Source organism: Chiloscyllium punctatum, chromosome 2 (genome assembly GCF_047496795.1).
Source record: "Chiloscyllium punctatum isolate Juve2018m chromosome 2, sChiPun1.3, whole genome shotgun sequence".
Lineage (NCBI taxonomy): Eukaryota > Metazoa > Chordata > Chondrichthyes > Orectolobiformes > Hemiscylliidae > Chiloscyllium > Chiloscyllium punctatum.
In genome coordinates, this window is record NC_092740.1 from 78897834 (window position 1) to 78917973 (window position 20140).

At 39.8% G+C, this 20140-nt stretch overlaps 1 protein-coding gene across 9 annotated transcripts in view; it reads left to right on the forward strand.

Annotated features, from left to right (window-relative positions):
* sncaip (synuclein, alpha interacting protein) overlaps positions 1 to 20140 on the forward strand; it is a 121487-nt gene that overhangs the window by 55563 nt on the left and 45784 nt on the right. For 8 of the 9 annotated variants that reach the window (XM_072584356.1, XM_072584349.1, XM_072584342.1 and 5 more), the window contains one exon: positions 2038 to 2110. In XM_072584356.1, coding sequence (XP_072440457.1) covers positions 2038 to 2110 — 73 coding nt within the window. Of the gene's footprint in view, positions 1 to 523; positions 572 to 2037; positions 2111 to 20140 lie in introns of those variants that run through there. The other variant, XM_072584381.1, reaches the window with a different exon arrangement.

A 20140-nucleotide genomic window follows, 5' to 3' on the forward strand; every position in this document is an offset into this window, starting at 1 on the left:
AAATTGTATCAAATAGTTCATTATATTTATCTTTCTTGGGTTGCAGATGAATTGTCTCATATGCCACAATCATGCCATAGGTATCAAGAGCCAACTCTTTCTGATTCAGGCTTTCTAATGCTTAAAAGAATTTGAAAATTACAAATCCAGATCAATGTTTGTGTTTTGACAATTGATTGGCTTTTAGATTTTTTTTAGCCACTTAATGAATAGTGCTTCAAAGTTTCTTCTTCCTAGCATCTAAGAATAGCTTTTACACCCAGAAGTCCTAAAAATCAGGTGAGAAGAATATTTGGCATGTGTTTTAAAGAACCAATATAGGTTATACTGAAGTTATAAAGTAAATTGGTTAAAAAAATGGAAATAGAAGAAAATACATGGAATTTAAAAATTAAGACTGTAAATGGAAACAATTTACTATTACAATTTAGTCACTTAATTAAGTTTCTATATTGCATGCATTAAGAAGGGGAGTTAAAGTTTTAGTTTCATTTCAGATTTGCTTAGTGAGTGATACTGGGTATCTGAAGTTTGATGCATGGATCTTTATCAAGCATTTACAGGTTTGGAGGTAAATATTTCAGTGCATTAGAAATAAGCATAGGGGAAAAAAAATGTTGCCTAGCAATGAGGCATCCAGTATCATTAGAAAGTTAGAACTATCTAGAAAGTCAGGCAGTGTGTGCAAGTTCAATCAGCAAAAAAGTTCTGTTAGTTTATTAGTCTTCAAAATGTCAGATCCAGAGAGAAAGCCATAAATGACTTGAGAGAAGCATCCAGAAGCAGAAAACTGCTGGAAACTAAGGTTATAGAAACAATGGGTTTTCTCTGAAAGTGTTTGGAAAGACAAACACTCCAGAAAATAATTACAGTGAGGGAATGGGGAAGATGTTCCAAATCTGGGGAGTAAGCATGAGGAACTGTTAGACAGCCACACTATGGTGCAGAATAATTTAATCCTCTTACCACCCTCTGGTAATTCATGGAGGCCATCATCTTTCTCTTAACCAATGATTGATATTAATTAGTGCTTAATCAGTGAACTCTTACAACCTGGTTACCTACAAACTGAAGATGATCAAGCTTCACATCTGTATATGTCAACTATCATGTGCGTTTTCAGCTCAAGGTGGCAATTTGCTGACCTTTGTAGAGTATACTTGAATAATGGCAAAGTACTGTGGATGTTGGAAATCTGAAACAAACATAGAATGCTGGAAAAACTCAACTGGTCTGTCACCATCTGTAGAGAGAGAAACCTTTACTTCTTGAGTATTGTACTCTCTGTATTTTTGGTTCCCTATCTGAGGAGGGATGTTCTGGCTATCCAGGGAATGTAGAGAAGGCTTACCAGGCTGATTCGTGGAATGGTTTTGGGGGCGGGGGAGGGGGGGAATACTAGATCTGTAAAGATTATATTCACTGGAGTTTGGGAGATTAGACAGGATGGGTACAGGAAAGATTCTGTCCATGACCGATGAGTCCAGAACCAGAGGTAACAGACTAAAATAAGGGGTATGTCTTTTAGATCAGAGATGAGGAGGGATACCTTCACCCAGAGAGTTGTAAGCCTGTGGAATTCTCTGCCATTGGAAACTGTTAAAGCCAAAATGTTGAAAACTTCCAAGAAAGATATAGATAAAATTATTAGGACTAAAGGAACCAAAAGACATGGGATAAAGTGGATACAGGACACTGGGTTGGGTGATCAGCTATGGCCATTTTGAATGGTGGAGCAGACTGTAAGGGTTGAATGGCCTACTCCTGTTCCGTATTGTTGGAAAATTATATTAAAAAATTGAATGATTTTCTTTGTTATTTTTATTTTCAATAATGTTGAAATATGACATACTGTAGAAGGTTGACATCTTTGTATCTTGAAATGGAACTTGAAAAAGTAAATTTCTGGATATCTGCCATTGCATTTAATTTCTAACGTGCAAGACCATTTATGTATTCTTGCAGCATGGTGAAGAAAGTTAGTTTGTGTAATTTGTGTTCCTCTATAATTTTTCTCCATATTTTGTTTCTTTCTAGTTTGGAAGCTCTTCAGCGAAAGCTGTTCCTGAATTATACAAGAGATGTGAAATGCAAAATGAAAGCCGGATAGGTAATTCATATGCTTGTTTTATATATTTTTGGCTTTGCCTAGTTTGTATTGTGCATTTATAACCAATTAGAATTAAAGTATTATTTGCTAAAATCTGGTAATCCCATATACTTTTACAAAAGAAAATAAATTGTTGTACTCCCAATTCTGATAAGGTGCTTATCTACTCTGCTGAATGATTGTGAAGAGACAAAGAGATTGAGAATCATGCTAGCTTGCACATGCAAACCTGGAACAAGGAACAATCTCTACTTTGAGACAGTTTAGACCCAAGGCACACATAATCAGGGGCCTGACTTAAATTAGTCTGGTGAATTTATAATCCCTCCCACACAGCCAGAATAGACCCTTTAGCAATGAGATGAGGAGGAATGTCTTCACTCAGAGGGTGGTGACTCTGTGGAATGCATTTCCACAGTTGGTGGTGGAGGCTAAGTCGATTAGTGTATTTAAGACAGATCAATAGTAAGGGGGTCAAAGATTATGAGGAGAAATCAGGAGAATTGGGTTGAGAACATATCAGTCATGATTGATTGACAGAGCAAACTCACTGAACCAAATGGCCTAATTCTGCCCCTATATCTTGTGGTCTTTTGTAAATGGGTTTTAAATTTTGGCTGCTTTTTTGCTGTTCGCTGAAAGGGACGAGTTAATCGGATGGGATCAGCTGATCTTTTATGACTGTTGTGGAGCATGAAAGAACACTTGTCTTGGTTCCACATTCAGGTAACTATATATGATTTTAAAAGTTTTTTTGGGGGGCAGCCTCTCATAGTTACTTTAAGGTTGTGGATATGTTTGGTTTCCTGAATGTTGGTTGTGAGTCTACTGCTTGTTTCAGTGCTGAGCTCTGGACATGACCTTTAGCCTTCATGCCCAATATGTTGGTCATAATTTTGGCTGGGACTGTGTTTTTGTGTGCCTGCTTTACTTATTGGATATTTGTATGCCTTTTTTGCACTAAGGGTACTTCTCAGATCAATAAAATTTTAATATATATTGATAAGGAAGAAAGAAAGTTGGGTACCTGTATTTTCAAGAAGTGTATAAGTTGCTAGTTACCTCAAAAATCATTTTGCCATGATCAGTAGATCCTCCCTATATTAACTCAATGCAAAGAGTCACTCGACTTCTTTGCACCTAATCCAAAGAAAATGCTCCCATCCTTCGAATCACTGAGGTACATACTCTTCTTTCAAATCTGTCACTTAATAATGACACGCTTTACCTTATTTTGCTCTTTCTTCATCACTGCAAACCACGTTCCCCCTTCCCCAGTTGGTGATGCCAGTTTACCAATTTATATAAATTACAAGTTAAAGGTGAACTGGAATAAACAAATTTGGGGGGATCTTGATGATACTACTATCCTTTCTGCTCAAGACCTACGTTTAATTCTAAAATTGAAAGAACTGCAGATGCTGGAAATCAGAAACAAACACAGAAATTGCTGGAAAAGCTCAGCAGGTCTGGCAGCATCTGTGCAGAGAAATCAGACTTAACTTTTCGGTTTCAGTGACCTGAAACATTAACTCTGATTTCTCTTCACAGATGCTGCCAGACTTGAGCTTTGCCAGCAATTTGTGTTTTTGTTTATGTTTAACTCTAGCTCTAGCTTATAGAAGAGTCACTCTTCCGCCTTCTGTTGACCTGTATAATACTTCATGAAACAATACTTGGATACCTTTAAACCTACTTGAAATTGGGTTTGAAGCTCTCCAGGCCTGCAAAATGGTAATGTCATGCTATGTCAGTAGATAGTTATTTATATTTAGGACAGGGTAACCCTGCCAAATTCACTTATCTAAAGGTAACTTATTGATGGATAGTTTTTACTCTCTTTGGATTTCCGTGGTCACAAAAGCATTATGAACAATGTTTCAGTGTCTGTTCAAGCACTGGCAGTGTTCTGTGATGTGGACCTCAGTATTTAAAACATAATTGAACCAACATCTCTGACAACAGATTCTAGTGACTGTAGCTCCCAACAGACTTCACCATGCCTTTCTCTCAGCAGACCAGAAGGTCACAATCTTCTCTGTTAACAGTAGTCTTTCTCCTTCTCCAACTGAGAAACTTGCAAATTTAAAGGCAGTATCTTCCAGTGCTAGTGATGTGAAGAGAAACTGACCCCACATTATCTTTCCCAACCTTCCTTTGACCAGGTAATGCAACAATGAAGGATTCATCTTAGAGAAGAAATCTGAAGGCTGAGGCAGACAGTCTCCATCCTCCCAATAACCTTCGCTTGGTTCAGGGTTGGGCACCAGAATTCCATTTTTAATGATTCCCTAACCTCTAAATAACCTGAATGCTTGGTTTCAAAAGCTCAGCAGGTCTAGCAGTGTCTGTGGAGAGAAATCAGAATTAGCATTTCAGTCAAGTGACCCTTACTCAGAACCTGACCTGAAACATTAACTCTGATTTCTCTCTGATTAATGTTTCAGGTCAGGTTCTGAGTAAGGGTCACTTGACTGAAATGCTAATTCTGATTTCTCTCCATAATGCTGCCAAACCTGCTGAGCTTTTCCAGCAATTTCTATTTTGTCTTTGATTTACAGCATCCGCAGTTCTTTCGGTTTTTATTTGCTTAGATTTAATGTTGCTTTTATCTGAATGTTACTATTACTTGTGATTCAGGCCCCTGAGTGCTAAAAGTGTGAGTTTCTGCTTTCACTTGAAATTTCAATTTACTATGAGGTTAGGAATGCATCCATTAGCAGTGTTAAATAGAGAGAGATGAGCCCAGTCCACAATGATCTTTGTTAGCAAATACACATGTGTGGAATAAAAACATTGCTGGGAAAATGCAGACTAGCAGCAGCTCAGAACATGAGAAAAGAGTAGGTCATTTGGTCCTTTGAGTCTGCTCTGTCATTCAGTGAAACATGGCTGATCTGATTGTGATTTCAGTTCAGCTTTCCTGTTCCATTATCCTTGACTTCCTTGTCAGTCAAAAGTTTTTCCATAGGACCTGACATTCTGTGCTACTTGCTCCTCCCCATCTCTTCTATCTGTCTAAGAACCATCACTTCCCCACCTCTCTTCTGTGTGCAAAGGAAAGGAAGATTAGACTGTGTATGTAACTCTGTTTCTCTTTCCACAGATGCTGCCAGACCTATTGAATTTGTCCATTATTTGTTTTTATTTTAGACCTCTTTCCTGTGCAGTGTTTTGCTTTTGTTTTAGTGCTAACCTGTGTGGACTGTGCTGTCAAAATACTCACTATTTGCATGTGAGTTGATTCAATATCTAGGATCATACAGTCATACCACAGAAGTAGGGAGGACATTCAGCTATTAGAGTCATAGGGATGTACAGCATGGAATCAGGCCCTTCAGTCGTACCTGTCCATGCCGACCAGATATCCCAACCCAATCCAGTCCCACCTGCCAGCACCCAGCCCATATCCCTCCAAACCCTTCCTATTCATATACCTATCAAAATGCCTCTTAAATGTTGCAATTGTACCAGCTTCCACCACATCCTCTGGCAGCTCATTCCATACACATAACACCCTCTGCATGAAAAAGTTGCCCCTTAGGTCTCTTTTATATCTTTCCCCTCTCACCCTAAACCTATGCTCTCTAGTTCTGGACTCCCCCTACCCCAGGGAAAAGACTTTGCCTATTTATCCAATCCATGCCCCTCATAATTTTGTAAACCTCTATAAGGTCACCCCTCAGCCTCCGACGCTCCAGGAAAAACAGTCCCAGCCTGTTCAGCCTCTCCCTATAGCTCAGATCCTCCAACCCTGGCAACATCCTTGTAAATCTTTTCTGAACCCTTTCAAGTTTCACAACATCTTTCCGATAGGAAGGAGACCAGAACTGCACACAATATTCCAACAGTGGCCGAACCAATGTCCTGTACAGCCGCAACATGACCTCCCAACTCCTGTACTCAATACTCTGACCAATAAAGGAAAGCATACCAAACGCCACCTTCACTATCCTATCTAACTGTGACTCCACTTTCAAGGAGCTATGAATCTGCACTCCAAGGTTTCTTTGTTCAGCAACACTCCCTAGGACCTTACCATTAAGTGTATAAGTCATGTTAAGATTTGCTTTCCCAAAATGCAGCACTTCACATTTATCTGAATTAAACGCCATCTGCCACTTCTCAGCCCATTGGCCCATCTGGTCCAGATCCTGTTGTAATCTGAGGTAACCCTCTTCGCTGTCCAGTACACCTCCAATTTTGGTGTCATCTGCAAACTTACTATCTGTACCTCTTTTGCTCGCATCCAAATCATTTATGTAAATGCCAAAAAGTAGAGGGCCCAGCACCGATTCTTGTGACACTCCACTGGTCACAGGCCTCCAGTCTGAAAAACAATCCTCCACCACCACCCTCTGTCTTCTACCTTTGAGCCAGTTCTGTATCCAATTGGCTAGTTCTCCCTGTATTTCATGAGATCTAACCTTACCAATCAGTCTCCCATGGGGAACCTTGTCGAATGCCTTACTGAAGTCCATATAGATCACATCCACTGCTCTGCCCTCATCAATCTTCTTTGTTACTTCTTCAAAAAATTCTGTCAAGTTTGTGAGACATGATTTCCCATGCACAAAGCCATGTTGACTATCCCAAATCAGTCCTTGCCTTTCCAAATACATGTACATCCTGTCCCTCAGGATCCCCTCCAACAACTTGCCCCCCACCGAGGTCAGGCTCACTGGTTTATAGTTCCCTGGCTTGTCTTTACCGCCCTTCTTAAACAGTGGTACCACGTTTGCCAACCCCCAGTCTTCCGGCACCTCACCTGTGACTATCGATGGTACAAATATCTTAGCAAGAGGCCCAGTAATCATTTCTCTAGCTTCCCACAGAGTTCTCGGGTACACCTGATCAGGTCCTGGGGATTTATCCACTTTTACAGTTTCAAGACATCCAGCACTTCCTCCTCTGTAATCTGGACATTTTGCAAGATGTCACCATCTATTTCCCTACAGTCTATATCTTCCATATCCTTTTCCACAGTAAATACTGATGCAAAATATTCATTTAGTTTCTCCCCCATTTTCTGTGGCTCCACACAAAGGCTGCCTTGCTGATCTTTGAGGGGCCCTATTCTCTCCCTAGTTACCCTTTTGTCCTTAATATATTTGTAAAAACCCTTTGGATTCTCCTTAATTCTATTTGCCAAAGCTATCTTATGTCCCCGTTTTGTCCTCCTGATTTACCTCTTAAGTCTACTCCTACTTTCTTTATACTCTTCTAAGGATTCACTCGATCTATCCTGTCTATACCTGACATATGCTTCCTCCTTTTTCTTAACCAAGAAATAAATATCTTATGAGCATCATTGCTTCCCAGTGTTCTACAATAATTTTCTTCCCCTTTCAGTGTTACTACTGACCTTTCTTTCTTCACATTCTTTAGAACCAGGATTACAGACTCAGTAATTCAATGTTTAATAAAAAGACCTTGCTTCCTGGTTCTTATGCTGATGCTCTTAAATCTGTACAGTCGGTTATCATCTTAATGCCAATAGAATTAATTTCACTCTATCTCCTGCATAATTTTGAGTACCTTTCCTTCATATCTTTCTTTGCTCTAACAAAAACCATCTTCACTTCCTAAGTGTGTCTAAATAACTAGAATTCTGTTATCCCTAATGCCATTTTAACATTCTACTTTGGCTCTTCACAAAAAATTCACTGGTGTCCTTAGGCCTAGAGCCCAAAATTGGACACCAGCGCTCCAGCTGAGGTTTAGCCAGTGATTTGTAAAGTTAACATTTCTTACCTTTGTCCTCTATGCTTTTTTGGATCTTGTTGACTTAAAGCAGTACTTCCCTGGGTTTGTCCCACTGTTATCCCATTTTGAAGTTTGAAAATTGTTGCTCAACCAGCTAGAATCAACTTAATTAGACTCCTCTGGGTACTACTAACACAGAGAATCAAGTTAAAATAGGATTAACTGCTCAGAAATAATTTAAACAATTCTTTCAATCAACATTAAAGGTAGCTGAGCTAATACAATGTAAACTAAGTGAATTCTCATAACCTACATGAAATGCAGAGCCTCCAAGATTATAACAATTTTGAGAGATTGTCAGTTAACAGAACACATTACAAAGATCAGTAGACAAATGAATGCATGTGCTAAAGACAGTGTTTGGTTAATTTAACTGCTTTTACCTTTTACATGTTTTTATCTTTTCATTAGATATGTATCACTATGGAAATTTGTTTCATTTTGCATTTTCTAATTTTTATAAGTATACAGTTTTAATTTCATGACTGTTCATTATGTGACAGTAATACTCACCTGGAAATTCTGTCTTGTGTTACACCAGCTATTATGTATAGCAGGCAAATTGAATTACCATGAATATGCCTACATTAAGTCGGGGGAGCTTTTTTTGGTCATTCTTCCTTCCAAGATGCACCACTTGACACTTGTCTGATCCCAGAAAAAAACTGTAGTGATTGTAATGAAGTCAACCAGGTAGACCTTACAGAATATGATTTTCCTGATTGGGGCTGTTAATCTGGTCTAATCAGGGAGCCCTGGTTGACAGATAAAAACAAGAGTGTCAGACATCCTGTGACACTCTGAGAGGTGGCTCTGACGAAGCTGGGTCAGTATCAAGGGTTCTCCATATGTAAATAAAGAGTGGTTTGCTGATGGAATACCAGTTTCTGTGGAGTTATTTCAGTGGCAATGAGAGAAAAGTACTCTCCTGTTGAAATTCACTCTCAAAAGTCATCTTTCAGTTGGGTAAAACATTGCTGTTTTCATGCCGTTATTTGGGAAGCTTGACTTGTTTGATCTTGCCGTCGATGACTGGGCTCAGAATGTGGAAAGAATGCATTATTTTTTCTGGGCAAATAAGATTGGGGCAGATAAAAGCAACAAGTAATTCTCCTGACAGCTTGTGGACCTGCAGCGTTTTGGTTATTAGAAGCCTGAGGCACCAGATATTAAAACCTTTCAAGAGTTGACCAATTCAGTTAAGGAATATTACAATCCCAAGTCTCCTTCAGTTCTGAGATGCTATTGGTTTTACTTGGCAATCCGAGAACTTGGGGAATTTGTATCAGGATTTTTAACAAGGTTAACACGACTGGCAGTCGCATGTGACTTTGATTTAATCCTGAATGAGATGCTGAGAGACGGTTGTTGGATATTGATGTTTGTGGAATATTGATGTAACCATGCAAAACTGTGTACTATCTGAAGCTCAACCTGTCTTCAAAAAGCATTACAACTGGCTTTATCATTGAAAAATGCATCAAATGGTGCGTATGAATTTCAGAGTATTCCAATGGAAGTGGACACCTTTGCCAGTCCCACTGAGTTTGGGGAACATGACTTGGGTCAAGGCAATTGCAGCATGTCACTCAGGATATATCCTGAAGAGAGACCCCAGGTCAGCCCACAGCAAAACCTTAAAACAAAGCCAAACGGTTAAAATTTTCTTCAGCATTCAGGCCAGCAAGCTATTGTAGTTGCTGCCAGTATGTAAACTTGACACAGCAAAAGAGCCCCAGTAGACCTAAATTGGGTAAGACTCATAGGCTGGTAATTCAAGAGTGTGCACAACCTAGAAAGTCCAACTACATCTAGTTTGGAACAACTAAATTGCTTAGTAACATCCAAATCAGAACCAAACAAAATAAATGTCTGGGTAAATAGTCACCGGGTTCTAATGGAAGTCGATACCAGTGCAGCCTTTTCAGTGATCGCACAACCAGTGTCTAACAAAATTTACACTGGAGTCCAACCCTTAAGTTTGCACAAGACCTCAGTTAGAGTGACAACCAATATCAGGGAATGTTTACAGATTAAGGGTACAACTTCGGTTCTGGTTTCTTATGAGAAGGAGCTGGTTCAGTTACCACTGATTGTAGTAAAAGCCTCAGGCCCAAGCTTGATGGGGTGAAATTGGTTGAGAAAGATTCATGTAGATTGGCTCAACATTTGTTGATTAGAACATGGATGCCTGAATGAAGTCCTGGTTAAATATCTGGAAGTTTGTCAGGAAGGTCCAGGGACTATCAAAGGAGTCAAGGCCACCTTGCAATTCCATAATTCTGTAAGACCCGCCCAGAGTCACCTTTGTGGGGATTTTAAACAAATGGTAAACCATTTTTTACAACTGGCTAAATATTCAATGCCTCACATAGAGAATTTATATGCAAAGCTGGCAGGGGATGCTGTGCTTCATGAAGCTGGACATGAACCATTTGTACCTGCAATTGTGGTTAGAGGAGGATTCCCAGAAGTATGCTACAGTTAATACCCATAAAGTTTGTACTAATATACAAGATTGCCATTTGGTGTAACGTCTGTCTGTGCAATGTTTCAGCAGATGATGGAAACTATTTTATAAGGTTAACCCTGGTTGTTATTTATCTAGATAATGTGCTAATAACAGAGAAAACCAATAAAGAGCACTTGGACATAATCCTTAGACATTTCTCCCAGGTGGCCAAATGCCTTAGAAACGAAAAATGTGTGTTCTAAGCACCCCAAGTGATCTACTTGCGCTACAGAGTCAACAAGACCAGGTTACAGAGGAAGATAAAGTAAGGTTGATAAAGGTGCCCCAGCTTGCACATCTGTTCTGGAACTTAGGTTTTTCCTTGGGCTGGTGAATTATTGTGGCAAGTTCATACATAATCTATCCTCCATCCTGACAGCTTTGAATCAACTCTTAAATAAATGTCATAGATATGTACAGCACAGAAACAGACTGTTTGGTCAACTCGTCCATGCTGACCAGATATTCGAAATTAATCTAGTCCCATTTGTCAGCATTTGACCCATATCCCTTCTTATTCATGTGCCCATCCAGATGCCTTTTAAATGTTGTAATTGTACCAGCCTCCACCACTTGCTATGGCAGCTCATTCCCTCACATGCACCATGCATGAAAAAGTTGTCCTTTAGGTCCCTTTTAAATCTTTCCCCTCTCATCCTAAATTTATGCTGTCTAGCTCTAGACTCCTCTACCTTGGGGAAAAGATCTTAACTATTCACCCTGTCCATGCCCCTCATGCTTTTATAAGCTTTTATAAGGTCACCCCTCAGTCTTCAATGCTCCACTGGGGAAAATAGCCCCAATTTATTCAGCCTCTTCCAATAGCTCAAACTATACAACCCTGACAGCATCTTTGTAAATCTTTTTTGAATCCTCTCAAGTTTAACAATATCTTTCCTATAGCAGGGAGACTAATATTGAACAAAGTATTCCAAAAGTGACCCAACTAATGTCCTGTACAGCTGCAAAATGACCTGCAAAACTCCTAAACTCAATGCACTGACTAATTAAAACTAGATTTGTTCATTACATTGCATCAGTTATATGACATGTTGATCTTTTACTATAAATTCTGTGTCCTGTGATCCTGCCCCATGAGCTACCTGATGAAGGAGCAGCAATCTGAAAGCTTGTACTTCCAAATAAACCTGTCAGACTATAGCCTGGTGTTGTGTGATTTTAACCCTGATCAATAAAGTCAGTCTTGGAAATGATCCTGTAGCCCAGCTATAATTTTAAGGAAAATGAAGAAACAACTATCATCATCCTCGGTGTTTTCACACTATGATCTTAAGTGAGATCTGTTATTGACATGCGATGGCTCCCTGTACACCATCAAGGTGGCTCATAAGTGGCCCAAAAGAGAGGAATGCTCAATAACATTTGTATCCAGGACATTGTCTAATGCAGAGCGTAAATATGCCCAAATAGAGAAAGAAGGTTTGACAGTCATATTTGGAATCAGGACGTTCCACCAATACCTTTGCCAACATAAATTTGTAATCATAATGGACTACTAACCCGTGCTAGGTCTTCTTAAGGAGGACAAGGCAGTGGTGCCCATGGCTACAGGCTGAGTTCTGGGATGGGCTCTAATTCTAAATACTAGTAAGTAGAAGTTATAACACCCTTCCCGAGGCCAAGTAGTAAATGTGGATGCACTGAGCTGCCTCACACTGGCAGATAAACCACCAATGGTACTACCACTGGAAAAGTCCATAATAATTTTAATTTTTCTGGGCACACTTCTAGTCAAGGCGGACAATATCAGACATTGGATTTGGTTCTGATCAAGCATATGGACCATATTAAAGCTGCAAAGTCGCAAACGGTGCAAGAGCAAAACATGCCTGGCTCCCGGACAGCCTTTCCAACTGTTCTGGAACCCTTGGGTTCTCTCTTCCTGTCAATCGTTGAAGATACCTCCGAATCTGAGACAGATACGGTGGGTATTGCCGCCCTTGTGACCTGAAGAAGAGAATGAATTTCATCTGAGATGATCCAGGTGCAAGGGGCAGGCTTCTGTGCATTACGAGTCACCCATATCAGAGGCAGAGTTGGAGGAACCTAAGCCGGTGCTAAAACGCCCCAGGAGGAGCTACAAAAAAAAAACCTGTTTGTGTCCTCTGACTCCGAGCTGGACACGGTGATCGTGAAGAGGTCAGCCAGGTGAATCTCATAGAATAACAGGTTCTGTACATCATTAATGGACAACTTCAATTTAGATTGTTTTACAACCAACCATGGTAAATAATACGGCCTCAACATTTGCTTTAACACGTTCTGGAACTTGTTTTTTCTTAAACTCAGGGGAAATCCCCATGGCTGAGAGACTTTTGATTCCAAGTAGGGTAGTCTTATGAAATCCTTAGATTGAGGCTGTTCATCTGGTCCAATTAGGGTGATAAGAACAGGAGTATTTTCAGCTCCATGTGTCTGATCTTTGGGCACCTGGTGTGGAGGGAAATGAGCAGATGAGAGGACCTTCTTGTGAGTCTGCTGCTGTGCGTGGCAAGGCTGGATATAAATAGGTCCAGGCAGCAGGCCGTGGAGGGGGTCTGCCAACTTCCTGCCTCTCTTATGGGTTAAGTTGGAGCACGGGTGACATTGGAGAGAGAATATGCAGTGTCCACCATTGCTCTTGATGCCTTTCGGGAGAGGTGGACACCACGGGGGATGGAATGCTTTATTTCCCCCTCTGAGGGAGCTGGATCAAAGATTCTCCGCATGTGAATAAAGGGTGACTTGGTGATGGGATACTGGCTCTGGAGTTATTTCAGGAACATGGCTTAATACATCATATTTTTACTATGGTTTTAACAGAGTTGTTTCTCACTTCGAACATCAGCATACAATGCTATAGACATTGCTTTAATATTAACATGTAAGTTAATTATAATAGAAATGAAGATAGAATAGAAAGTTCCATCTAATTATAATACATGATGAAAGATTTTTAAATGTCCAGCAAAAGTATGATCACAAATTCCAAAATACACCTTTATAAATTACAAAGATCCAAACTGTTTTTGTACAGTACTCAAAACAAATTCTCCTGATAAAGTATCCAAAATGCTACTCGTTTAATACTAACATCAGCATGCTTGTGTCTCCCACCTTGGTAAGTGTAAGTCACTTGCGGTTTAAACTTTTAAACTGGATCTGTAAATAGCTTCTTCCTGTAGTTATGTACTCCACTTTAAATAACCTCTTCAGAGTTTTATCCCAATACTTCTGGTCTGAAGCTAACACAAATGCTTCACTCTAAGGTAATCCAGTTCACTATATATTCTTTCCTTTTCATGAGCACTTTTCTTATAGTTATCCTATTCCAAGGATTTCACAGGATTGCCCACTCAAAGTCTCAGCTATGGATGTTTCCTTTGAGCTTAAAAAAAAAGTTCCAGAATATGTTAAAGCAAATTTGAGTCTCAACTATTTACCATGCTTGGTTGTAATACAATCTACAAAAAATAAAAGCTCCTTAAAACTCTCGTGAATATAGATGTCCAGTCAAACCAATCTCTCCTCATAAGACTGTTCCACCGGCCCCAGTCTGGTGACCTTCATTTTGCTCCCTCTATGACATGTCTATCCTTTCTTATGTAGGGAGACCACAACTGCATGTAGACTTCAGACAGTCTCACTAAGGCCCTGTGTAACTGAGTAAGGAAAACAGTGGCACAGTAGCTCAGCTGTTAGCGTTGCTGCCTCACAGTGCTCGGGACTTGGGTTCGATTCCAGAAGTAGGTGACTGTCTCTGTGGAGTTTACACATTTTCCCCATTTCTGCCTGGGTTTTCTCCAAATGCTCCAGTTTCCTCCCACAGTTCAAAGATGTGCAGGTTGGGTGAATTGGCCATGCTAAATTGCCCATTGTCTTCAGGGATGTGTTGGTTAGGTGCGTTAGGGTTAACGTAAAGCAATAGGGTAGGGGAATGGGACTGGGTGGGATACTGTTTGGAGGGTTGGTGTGGACTTGTTGGGCCTAATGGCCTGTTTCTACACTGTAGGGATTCTATTTTCCATGATTACATTGGTATATCTGAGTTCAAATACTCTTGCAATGAAGGCCAATGCACTATTCGACTTCCTAAGTGCCTTCTGCATCTGCCTGTCTACTTTCATTGACTGTTATACAAGTTCACCTAGGTACCTTTGTATACCCACACTTCCCAATATATTAAATTTTCATAATATTGTTCCTTTCTATTTTTCACAAACTTTATATAACTTCATAACTGCCAGGATGTTACTTTGTACAGCATTTGACATTTTCACAGTGACTCACACGGAGGCCACAGCTCTTTCTGTTTTCCTTTTCTTATATTCAGAGTTGGTCTTGCACACAACTGAACCTTTGCTCCCCCTTGACCAAATCACCCATAGTTTTTTTTACACCTGTTAACCACTAGCAGTAAATTACCTGAATTTTCAGCTGAATAATTTACATGCAAAGCCCATTAAGTAAAGCAGAGCTCATTTTGACAAACAAACTAGCTGCACCTGGGTATTAAATGGTCTAATTTCTCTGTAAAGATACATGTTCTCCCCTTCACTGTTTGATCACGCAGCATTGCCCTTTGATGTGAAGGGCACTGCTTGCCACTGGCCACTTGGGTGTTTCTTTTCTTCCTGGTGGTAGAAATTGAACAAAGATTTATACACCTTGTGCCTTTCACTGTGTCTCACAAAAAAAAACGTTAGATGAGATTTGATGCAGGTATAATCTAAATGGCAGGATTTGTACATATAATTAACTTGCAAGCATTTCTGTAGTCATGCCGATTTATTTTAAGAACATTTTTGAGGTCAGGATTTAGAATTAATGGATTTTGTACACCATTAATGTGCTTTTATTTATTTCAGATTGTTAGACAATTCCACAGATTCACAACCTTTTGAGAGAAGTCATTTCTCTTCATCTCTTTTAAATCTGCTACCCTTTTGCCTAAAACTATGACCTCTCATTCTATATTGCGCTACATGGGGAAACATTCACTCTGTGTCTACTTTGTCCCCTTTAGCATTTTATATCTCAATTAAATCTCCTCTCATTCTTTGAATCTATAATGAGTATAGGTTACAACAGTTCAACTCTCCTCATAAAACAAGCCTTTCATCCCTAGAACTAACCTTGTGAACCCTTGTATTGTACTTACAACAGAATCCCTTTCTGCAATACTTTGATATGTTTAAGAAAACTGTAACTTTAACTCTTAGACTGGAACCTCGGAGTTTCAAGTCCTCTAATGGGCTTCATCCCAAAATGAAAGTGTAGGGATAACCAGCAATTCCTTATTCTTGAGGTAATCTAGTTTTGCTATAGTCTCACTTTGTCAAGGCACTGCTCTATATGTGCATCTCTAAGCAAGGACTTCACAGAACAACCCCACACTGTGTAAAACTGCATCAACAAACTCTCTAAGATAGAATGTTTCCCCAAGCTTTAAAAAAAACCCAGTCCATAAATTTTTAATAGAAACCTTAAGTTACAATTGTCTGCCTTCCTGGATCCTAAAATCCTAAAGTAAACAAATCCCATCAGGATGCAAAAGTACTCCCTCAAGCTATTTTTAAGGAAATTAACATGGCGATAGAAATAATTGTCAGTCAATAATTACCTTCCAACGTGCAGAAAACCCAATTGTTACTAACTCAAAATTTAAACCCCAAACATTAAATAAATGAAATTTTAAAATATATGGAAATCAGATGCCTTAGATCACTAATGGCATAATTCCCTTAACTGAGAAGATATTAAAGATTATAGTGAGAGCCATTGCTTTTTTTGCCACTCTTCCCTCAATAAGTAAATCCCATCTAGGCCGAATTTCTATTTTGAACATTTTTGTTTTAAGTAACTTCTCTTTATATGAACATGTGAATAATGAATAGGAGTAGGTCTTTTGGCCCTTTGACCTGCTTTGCCATTTTCTATGATTATGACTGATTTGATTGATTATGACTTCATCTTCATTTCCCTGCCTAGCTCTGCACACTTGATTGGCAAGGTAGTCAATCTAACTCGGACACTGCCTCCACTGCTCTCTGCAGAAGAGAATTCACAGATTAATAACCTTCAAAGAAAACAAATGACTCCTCATATGCAGTTTAAGTGGGAGACCACATTTTTAAAATCGTGCCCTTTAATTTTAGTCTTGACCAGAAAGAGACATATTCCCTCAACATGCACCCTGTCAAGTTCCCTCAGGATTTTTATGTTTCAAAGGAGCAGCTTCCATTCTTCGAAATTCCAATAATACAGTCCCAATGTGTACAAAAATTTCACATAAGATAACCTTATCATTGCAGTAATCGGATATGATTGGGGGAAAATAATAGCCTATTGCTATTGTTGTTGGATTAGTAATACATGGACATAGGTATGTTCTGGGAACCTGGGTTAGAATCCCACCAAAGAAGGTGGTAGACTTGGAATTCAGTTTAAACCTGGGATTAAAAGCCTGATGATGACAACAACGACTATTGCCAGTTATTATGAAAAACCCACTTGATTCCTAAAGTCCTTCAGGGAAGGCAACTGCCATCTTTACCTGGTCTAGCCTACATGTGGCTCCAGACTCACAGCAAGACTATAAGAAATAGGAACAGGACTATCCCCTCAAGCCTGCTCTGTCATTCAATAGGCTCATAACTGATCTCTCCCTCCTCATATCCACTTTCCTGCCCTTCCCCCATAAACTGGGCATCAATGCAGTTCTATGGGCCATTAGCAGCTGAATTGTACTCAATCTCATGGCTTAGCATATCCCTTCTCTGTTACCATCAATTCTTGGAATGAACCTTGGTGCCATGAAGAGTGTAGGAGGGCATATCAGGAGCAGTAGTGGCCATACCTAAAACTGAGGTGTCAACTTGAAGCTACAACAGAGGAACACTTGCATGCTAAACAGTAAGTGATAGGGTTAAGCAATCCTCAGACAACTGACCAAATCTAAGCTCTGCAGTCTTGCTACATCTAGTCATGATAATTAAACAATGCACCAGAAGTGGCGGCTCCATAAAATATCTCTGTCCTCAATATGGGGAGCCCAGCACATCATTCTGAATCATTCACAACAACCTCGATCAGAAGTACAAGTGAATGATCCATCTTGGCTTCCCCAAGAGGTCCCCAGCATCATCGATGCCAATCTTCAACTATTTTTATTCACTCCATGTGATATCAAGAAATGATTGGATGCATTGGATATTGCAAAACCTATGGGCCCTAACAGTATTCCAGCAATAGTACTCCAGAACTTTCCATTCCCCTTGCCAAGCTGTTCCTGTACAACTACAATATTGGCATCTACATGACAATGTCAAAAATTATTCAGGTATATCCTGTACACAAACAACAGGACAAATATAACCCAGCTAATTACCGCTGCAACAGTCTATTTTCAATTGTTTGTATTGTAGTGGAAATTGACATAAGCAGTTTGATCAAGCAGCACTTGCTGAGTGATAAGCTATTCACCGATGCTCAGTTTGGGTTCCACCAGGAACACTCAGTTCCTAAACCGATTATGACGTTAATTCACATATGAACAAAGGAGCTGAATTCCTGGGGTAAGGTGAGAGTGACTGCCCTAATCAACAAGGCCTCAGTTGATATAGTGTGGCATCAAGGAGGCCTAGGAAAACTGGAATCAATGGGAATTGGGAAATCTCTCTATTGGTTGGAATCATACCTTTCACAAAGGAAGGCAGTTGTGGTTGTTAGAGGTCAGACTTGATGGCTGCATGACATCTCTGTAAGACTTCCTCAGGGGCATATACTCAGCCCAGCCATCTTCAGCTCTTTGTCAGTGGTGGCCCTTCCATCTTAAGGTCGGATAATGAAGCAGTCCATGTCCAAATGCGGTAAGATCAAGACAGTATGCAGGCTTGGGCTGAAAAATGGCGAGGAATATTTGTGCCACACAAGTACGAGGCAGTGACCATCTCCAACAAGAAAGAATTGAATCATCGCTACTTGACCTTTAATGCCCCAGTAATAATGTGATTATCATTGACAAGGAACTAAACCTGGACTAGTCATATAGATAATGTGTCCAAAAAGATTGGCTCGAGGCTTGGAATCTTGCACAGAGTAACTTACCTCCTGACTTTCTAAAACCTGTTCACCATTGAAATCTAGAATATTCTCTGTAATGGTACTCTGAGTTTACCTTTAGAATATGGACTAATTTAAGAAGGTAGCTTTCCACCACTTTCTCAAGGGTAACTAGGGGCAGCCAGCAAAGCCCATGTCCCATAAATGAATAGAAAAGAAAACAAGGTGCAAATCAGAAGTTTAATGGACTACATCCCACTTGTCTGGAGTGCTGCTCCAACAACGTGAGCTTGTCCTGCTCCTGATTCATAGGTTGAATCATTGAGGCAGTTCAAGTCAAAGAGGCTTTAAAGTTAAGACCATAAGACAACAAGACCATAAAAAATACAAACAGGAGAATACCTTTCATTCCCTTAAGCTGCACCACAATCAACAGGTACTTGCTGATCCCAGGGAGAATTTTAACCTGTCTATCTTGGGAAGAAGAATAGAATGTTTATAAATGGAGGGAGTTTGCAGAACTCTGCAGTACAGATGGATCTGGGCAACATTTCCGGAGATTTGTGTGTTGTTGAGGTTTGGATCTGCACTTCCCAGAACATGAATCACAACAAGTTATTGTCCAAGTACAGCGAGTATAAGAAAGGCAAATGAAATTTTATTGTTTATTGCGAGGAAAATGGTATATAAAAGTACAGTATTTTTGCTAAAGTTGTACAAGCCTTTGCTCAGATCAAAGGCCGTCCAGGATAATGGAGCCCAGTTGGTTGCACCACATCCACACATTTCTTCCCTCCAACAACAACATTCAGTAGCACCAGTTTACCATCTGCAAGATGCACTCCATAAATTCATTAAAGCTCCTGAGACTCCACTTTCAAAACCCATGACTACTACTGTCTAACTGTACAAAGCCAGCAGGTAGATGGGAACAACACCACCTGCAAGTTCCCCACTTCTAACATAGAAATATATCACTGTTCCTTCAGTGTCACTGGGTCAAAATCATGGAATTCTGTCCCTAATGGCATTGTGGGTGTACCTGCGGTAGATGGACTGCAGCTGTTCTAGAAGGCAGCTCACCCACACCTTCTCAAAGGCTATTAGTGATGGTTAATAAATGCTGGCCCACCCAGCAATGCCCACATCCTATGACTTAATATTTTTGAAAAGTCTTGTGCAAATTGTTCTTGTGCAGTTATATTTCTTAAGTAATGAGACCAAAACTGTAGACAGTACTCCAGATCTGATCTGAGCAAAGGCTTGTACAACTTTAGCAAAAATACTGTACTTTTATATACCATTTTCCTCGCAATAAACAATAAAATTTCATTTGCCTTTCTTATACTCGCTGTACTTGGACAATAACTTGTTGTGATTCATGTTCTGGGAAGTGCAGATCCAAACCTCAACAACACACAAATCTCTGGAAATGTTGCCCAGATCCATCTGTACTGCAGAGTTCTGCAAACTCCCTCCATTTATAAACATTCTATTCTTCTTCCCAAGATAGACAGGTTAAAAATCTCCCTGGGATCAGCAAGTACCTGTTGATTGTGGTGCAGCTTAAGGGAATGAAAGGTCTTCTCCTGTTTGTATTTTTTATGGTCTTGTTGTCTTATGTTCTTAGCTTTAAAGTCTCTTTGACTTGAACTGCTTCAATGATTCAACCTATGAATCAGGAGCAG